The 7,399-nt window shown below is 41.6% G+C and overlaps 1 protein-coding gene across 2 annotated transcripts; it reads left to right on the top strand.

Moving 5' to 3' along the window:
* Positions 1-6,457, top strand: LOC119357341 (putative disease resistance protein RGA4). 2 transcript variants are annotated; one of them, XM_037624342.1, is made up of 5 exons: positions 1-723; positions 861-950; positions 1,394-1,696; positions 2,301-5,807; positions 6,191-6,457. In XM_037624342.1, the coding sequence occupies exons 4-5, from the start codon at positions 2,332-2,334 to the stop codon at positions 6,207-6,209; spliced, it is 3,495 nt and encodes a 1,164-aa protein (XP_037480239.1). In that variant the 5' UTR covers positions 1-723; positions 861-950; positions 1,394-1,696; positions 2,301-2,331; the 3' UTR covers positions 6,210-6,457. The 2 variants fall into 2 exon arrangements, with proteins under 2 accessions (XP_037480239.1, XP_037480240.1); XM_037624343.1 differs by lacking the exon at positions 6,191-6,457 and having other exon boundaries at positions 2,301-5,525; positions 5,617-5,730.
* The last annotated feature ends 942 nt before the right edge of the window (positions 6,458-7,399 follow it).

Consider the following 7,399-nt stretch of genomic DNA (forward strand, 5'->3'; position numbering starts at 1 on the left):
CAGGCTGGCTTAATCCTGCTTCCTACTCTGAGTCCTGCTTTTTGAAGACAGTGGGATTTCACAAGTATAAGGATAACAACTTATACCAGACTAGTCTTCTGTGTTTGTTTCAAACTGTTTGGTTGCCTATTTCAATTGCTGTTGCAGTAGCTCCCTCTCTTCTTTCACCAGCAGAGCACCACTCTTGCTGCACTTCTCTCAATATGTTGGGGTATCAAAAAGTTGGGGTTAAATAGGACTAAGGGAAACAGCTGTTTTACAGGGTGAACGCTTACTTTTTCATTTGTCTGTCTTGCCGTCCTGCTGGGAGTATATGGTTTTTTGCTTTCACACAGTATACGCGTCATCGAGGATGTCGGTATTTGGCTCGCTTCGTCTATTCGTTAATGCTAGAAGGAGGCGGCATCATCATTTTTGTATGCAACAAGGAGCAGGTAGCATCATGAGTTTAGCATAACAACAAGGAGCAGGTAGCATCATGAATTTAAGATATATGTTGGTATCATAGCTTTACACTTGGTACAACGGCAAGCGGACAAAGCTGTGAGCTCACCCGGGACCATGGTTGCTTCTTCCTGGAAGCTTCCCAGAAGCTGTGATGATTGACCCATGTGGCTTGTTAGGCTCCCCTCCCTCACTCTTATCCAAGATTGTTAGCTTCATTTCTCTCCTCCTGCACTTTTCACGGTGAGCGCTCCTCCACGTCAAGCAGCACCGATCCAGGTGAGTAGCCCCTTCTTGAACCTTTTGCTTTCTTCTACTGCGTTCCACATACCATTTTTTTGTTTTTGTACCTGTGTTTTGTTAAAAGTAGAATCCAGTGACCTATTTTAGCTTACAACAAGCCTTCTTTTTTGAAGGGAAATTCAGCAAAGCTGAGGAAGAGAGAACTAGAGCAGAGAGTAACAGGCGGAACAGAACACTCTGTTATGAGGATGTGAAGTAGCTAGGTGGTGAATATGATTTGGTCTTTTCATGTACTGCTTCCAGATTGTCGTAAATTAATAAAAAGAGGGACATCTCTTTCATGTTTCAACTGCATCGTGTTGCTCTCAGTTCAGTTCCATATGTGAATAAATCTTGACTGAATATCCCAGCATATGTTTCGTGCCATATATATTGAGTAAAGTGTGTGTATGCATGATTTCTAGTCAACGTAAAGTATCATCGTTAGTGATTGCAAAGCCATATTGACATTGAAACTTTATAGCTTTATTTTCACTTCATGGCTATTCATTCATAAAGTTCGTCTAACTTGCTGATTGCTCATGCAACCATTCAAACTAATTTCATGCCAACTTTTGGTGGAAACATACTGTACTCTGACTGCAAATTTACTTCCACAATTCTAGTTGCATCTATAATGCTAATTGCGTCCAATGTTTGCTCACAGGAGGATGTCCAAACTCTAACCACCATAAACTTATCTACCATTGGGGTCATTGCTGCCATCAGTGAATGTATCAGCTTGTTTCAGATGGCCAAATATTCTATTTCATCTGTGCGGACAAAGCTGTGAGCTCACCTGGGACCCTGGTTCTTCCTGGAAGTTCCCCAGAAGCTGTGAGAGTTTACTCCTGTAGATTGGTAGGCTACCCTTCATCAATCCATCCAACATTGTTAGGTTCAATTCTCTCCTGCTCCTCCTGCGCGTTTGAAAGCAAGCGCTCGTCCACGACAAGCAGCATCGTTCCAGGTGAGCACAGCTTGATTTCTTTCCACATATGAAGCTCATTTGGCGACCATGATACCTTTTTTTTTTCTGTGTTGTTAAAATTACAACCCAGAAAAATATTATAGCTAGAACCAACCATTTTTCTTGGATAAAAAGTAGAGGGGAATTTTTTTCAAAGCTGAGAAAGAGATAGAGCAGACAGGAACAAGCAGAGCACTCTGTTACGAAGATGTAGAGAAAGCAGAGAAAATAATTTGGTTTTTTCATGTACTGCTTCCAAGGTTATAGAAATTCATAAAGGGAGGGACATACCTTTAATGTTGCAACTCCATCATGTTCCACCTGTATATGAATAAATCTCACTTGAAGATCAAAGTGTATATTTCACAACATATATATCTCAGTTGTTAATAAACTGCAAAGACATATCAACACTTCATAACTATATTTTCACTTCATGTCTTTCTCTAACTTGCTGACGTTTCATGGAAATTTTCATGGAAACATATCTGCAGAGAATAACAACTATAATAGTCAAGTTATTGTATAAGAAGAGTCGTCTTGTTATACACTCTGATTGCAAAATTTACTTCCACAATGCTAATTGTGTCTTGTTTGCTCGCAGGACCAAAATAGATTTCCAGACTCCTGCCACCATGAGCTTATCAGCCATTGGGATTGTTAGTGCCATCAATGACTGCGTCACTTTGTTTCAGTGGGCCAAATCTGCTATTTCATCTCTTCACTCCAGATGGAGTGGCTCAGAGGAACAAAGTCTCCAGGATCGTGTATTACAGTTGGAGAGTGGCCTACAACTTCTCAGGGATACTCTTCCTGCAATGCACGACCTCATTAATAAAGCAGAGTGGAGAAGCCATGAACATGGTGTGGCCAAGCTCCTCGCGTATCTCAAGGATGCAGTGTCTGAGGCCGAGGACCTTCTTGACGAGTTCACATGGTACGAGAAGAAGGTGCAAGTAGAGGGTGATACAAGCCGATCTCCTTTCATTGAATTCTTTGAAACGGTCGTCCTAGGCAGCTTCAACAAACTGAATGCTGTACAGTTGAGGTTGAATCATCTTTCAGTTCAGCTGGATAATATTGGGCTTCGTGGAGTTACACAACACTTTGACAAATTAGTCAGGCCGGAGACCACCTCTTTGCCAAATGAAAGGGAAATATTTGGTCGTGACAAGGAGCTGAAGCAGGTATTGGGATTTCTTAATGTACCTGCAAATTTAAAACGCAAGAGAGCAACTAGTTCCATTAGTGCATCAACAAGCGCGTCAGCAAGCAACCATGTTGACAGTGAATCAAGAATAATGAGTCTTCCTGTTTTGCCAATAGTTGGCATTGGTGGTGTTGGAAAGACTACTTTGGCCCAACATATTTGTAGCCATCATCTAGTGAAGTCTCAATTTGAGAAGATAATTTGGATTTGTGTCTCAGATGACTTTGACGTCAAGAGGTTAACTGAAGAGGCCATACAATCCTGTATAAGAAACGCAGCACCAACTGATAATTTGGATCCTCTTAAGTGTGCTCTCTCTAACAATAATTTGGATTCTCTTCAGCATGCTCTCTCTAAGCACGTGAACAATAAAAGGTTACTGATAGTCCTTGATGACATGTGGGATGATTCCTTGAAGGAAAATGGGCAGTGTTGGAGGAGGTTTTGTGCACCTTTTACAAGTGTCCAAGAGGGAAGTGTGATGTTGGTCACCACTAGGTGTCCAAATGTTTCTAAGGGGGTGGGCACAATGGAGCCCATTATAGTTGAAGGTCTAAATGATGACATATTTTGGAAATTCTTCAAATTATGTGCGTTTGGATCTGAGGGTTCTAATAATGATCCTGAGTTAGAGCGCATTGGTAGAAGCATACTTCCTAAATTGAAGGGTTCTCCTTTGGCTGCCAAAACTCTGGGGCGTATGTTAAGCATGGACCTTCAAGCATTGCATTGGAATTCTATACTTGACAGTGAACTATGGGAGTTAAAACAAAAGGAAACTGAGATTTTGCCCGCACTTCGGTTGAGCTACATGTATTTACCATTCTATTTGAAGCAATGCTTCGCATTCTGTGCTGTTTACCCCAAAGATTACATATTTGAGAAGGCACGCTTAGCTGAAATTTGGGTAGCAGAAGGCTTCGTGGAACCTCACGGTCATGTCCCAATTCAAGATATCGGCTATCAGTATTTTGAAGACCTTGTAGCACGGTCCTTCTTTCAAAAGGTTAATGATGGATATGTAATCCATGACTTACTGCATGACATGGCACAAAAAGTTTCAGAGCATGACTGTTTTATCTTAAGAAATAAGAGTGACTTTGATAAAGTTCCACTGAATGTTCATCATCTGTACGTAATCTCTAGCAGTAACTTTGACGATTCCTACTTGTTGAGGCTATGCAAGTATACTAAGCTGCATACCCTAATTTGCATGAAGAATTTAGGGGGGGAAACAGGTTATCTAATGGACCAGTGGTGTACTAAACTTCTGCATATGCGTGTGTTTTCTTGTGCCTTCACAAATGAGTTACCAGATAGTATTGGCAACTGGAAGCATCTTCGGTACCTTGAAATATCCGGAGTTTGTTCTTTAAAGAGAATTCCTTCAACTTTCTGCTGGCTATATAATGTGCAGATTTTATATGTCAAGGGATGCAACATAGAAAGCTTGCCCAGTGGCTTTGATAAGTTGATCAATTTACAGAAATTTGAATCACATGGATTAAAATATTATGTTGGGGGCCGCTCGACTCTTCATTCAGCCGTTGGGTTAATGAAGAATCTAAACCAATTCCATGGACACTTGGAGGTATCTAATTTTGGGTTCCTAAGCAAGGATCATGCAGCAGAAGCAGAACTGAAGAATAAGAAGGATCTTGACCAGTTGACACTGAGGGTGCATTCAGAAAGGCCTCAAACCATCCGGGATAATGAGATAGAACTGCTTCAAAATATGCAACCTCCTATCAGTCTCAAGTATATATTCCTCCAGAATTATGCCGGTGTCTCGCTCCCAAGCTGGTTTCAGCCACGAAACTTGCCAGACTTAAAATCACTTAGGGTTGAAGGTTGTGTTGGACTCGAGAGCATATCATTTCCCATGATCACACAGAGCATCAACACAAATGTGATCCCTACAGTTGGTATTTTCCTGTCCCTAACAGACGTAACCATTCATAAATGCGAAAATATATCAAGCATTGAGCATTTTCTGCATCCAGATTATGTACCAGCCATCAAGAAAATAAGAATTCTATATTGCAAGATGTTAGCATCAGCAACAACTGAAAAATTTGGGGATTTTCATTTCCTTGAAGAACTGCAATTGGTCCGTTGTCCAAACATTTGCTCCCAAAGAATGGTATCGCCGTCCCTTAAGAAGCTCAGCCTGTGGGGTTCTGGTCTCTTTAACAACATTGAGTGTTGCTCCCTCACCTACTTTCTTTTGAAATGTGATTTTGTCATTTCCATCCAATTACAAATGTGGAGTCTTCCGGCGCTATGGAAGTTGCACATTGAATGCATATCTCTTACATCTATTGAAGGCTCTGCAAACCTTTCCATTTCTACAGACACTGGCAGCATTACAACATTCTCCTCCCTTAATGAGCTAACAATTACACGCTGTGATAAATTGTCAACACTTGACGACCTCCTAACACAAGAATACCTACCTGCTATTGAGTACATTCACGTCGAATGTTGTCGTGAGTTACTGTCCTTACCAGGTGAAAGGTTTGGGAGTTTTCCTTATCTGAGAAATCTGGTGGTTATCGAGTGCCAAAGTCTCAACTGGCAAAGGGGATTGGTGTTTCCATCATCTCTCCAAAGGCTCAGGTTAGAGTGGTGTGGGGATATCTCTCCATATGTTCCCAGCTGCCTACAGAACCTCACATCCCTCGTCTCACTGAGCATTGCTGGATGCCAGGGTATAACATCCATCCCAGGTGACATTTGGCACAGTGATCTTGCATCACTTGAGGAATTGGTAATTTGGGGTTGTCCAGACCTAGTTTCATTTGGTGGAGTGATGGCAGTTGCAAAAATAAAAAATGTGGTGATATACGGGTGTCCAAAGTTAAAGGAAGCTGAGCAGATCAATAGAAGATCCCACCCAAGGTATTTGTGCTAACACTTGTTTTCTGTCCAACTTTTACTTCTCTGTTGTTTAAAATTACGTATATACTGGAAACAACTCATGTATTATGCAGTAAAAATACAACTTGTATCGTTATTACTGAAATACGCTGATCTCGCTCCTTGATAACAGTTACATGTATTGTATGCTTTGTTTATGTTTGTTAGTTCCAATAAAGTCTGTACAGAATCTTGATCTGTTAATATTTCCCGATCGAAATTCGTGATGTTTACAGTAACTTCATGCATTTGACATTTTGAAAAAACTTGCTGACCTGTACTTTTGTGATGCCCTGTTGCGTGAAACTCTCCTCTATCTCTTTTTTTTTCTCAATTAGTTCACTGACCATGATTTCTTCTTCAAGTACGAGGACGACTAGTTGATAGGCGATTGCGCTGGAACCCATAGCTGCAGTACCTGGGAGCTGGAAGACCCGGGGACAACGAGATGTCATGCCCTTTGTCTCGCCATCTCTATCTATATATCCGTGACTGCTTCTCCCTTATTGCAGTTACATTCTGTCAATTATTTTCCATGTCTGTGGTGATAACTATGAGTTTCCACTTGGACAGTGATAAACTTGTTGTAACCTATGAACCCCAGAGTATGCATTTGTGTGTTTCCTTGCATCTTTACTCATGTTTTCCCTTCTTCTCTTGTTCAGAAATAAAGAAACATTAGCTAGTTTGCCCTTTGCAGCTGTAGCAGTTTGCCTCTGAGCAGATTTCCACGCCTCTGAAGATCATTTCGGACTGGCACACAGTAAGAAAAACAAAAGAACCTGTTGAGGCCCGATGGCAGGCAGAAGGCTGCACTTTCAGACATAGGGTGTACATTTGATTTTAGAACAAATTAGGATTAGCTTGGACAGTGAGACTGTCTGAAAAGGAATTTATTGCAGTGTGTAGCTAATTAAGGTAGTGTACACCCTACGTCTGAAAGTGGCTCAGTAACATAGTATATGCAAGTGATGGTGATGCTGGTGCTGGTGGTTCAGAGAGACTGAACAGAGAAGCAATTCGGCTTACTGAATAGAGTAATTGTCAAGGCATTGTCCGGGGTTCAGAAGTGAGGAAAACAATTTGGCTTGCAGGGCTGGTGGTTCTGCTGTTGTTTGACAAGACAAGAGGAGGTTGGTTAATTTGCAACTTCCTTGCTGCCTTAGTTTTATTTATCTGTCTATATTAAACTGCTATGCAACAAAGATGGCTTGAGGCTGCTTGCTTCTCATGTAAATCTGCACATGTTCTTCAGAAACTGCACTGTGTAGCAGCAACAGCAGAGGTATTGTGCTTGGGGTGACCTGGCTGAGAGCAGAGAAGCAGGCAGGGTTGAGAATAGATTGGAAGTTTCTCCAAAAAAGAGAGAGAGAGAGACAGAGAGAGAGAGAGAGACAGACTAGACTACTACTACTATTTTCTTGTGTGTTGGCTCTGCCTGTTGAGCCTTGTGTGCTCAACCGGTTTAGAACACGTTTGAGCCTTGGTCACCGCCAAGGCTCGCGCTCTTTTTTTCACTCATTTGATGACTCGCCTACCTGGTGAGGCGAACACGACGGCCCAGTCTTCGAACA

The sequence above is a fragment of the Triticum dicoccoides genome, chromosome 2A, assembly GCF_002162155.2.
Source record: "Triticum dicoccoides isolate Atlit2015 ecotype Zavitan chromosome 2A, WEW_v2.0, whole genome shotgun sequence".
Lineage (NCBI taxonomy): Eukaryota > Viridiplantae > Streptophyta > Magnoliopsida > Poales > Poaceae > Triticum > Triticum dicoccoides.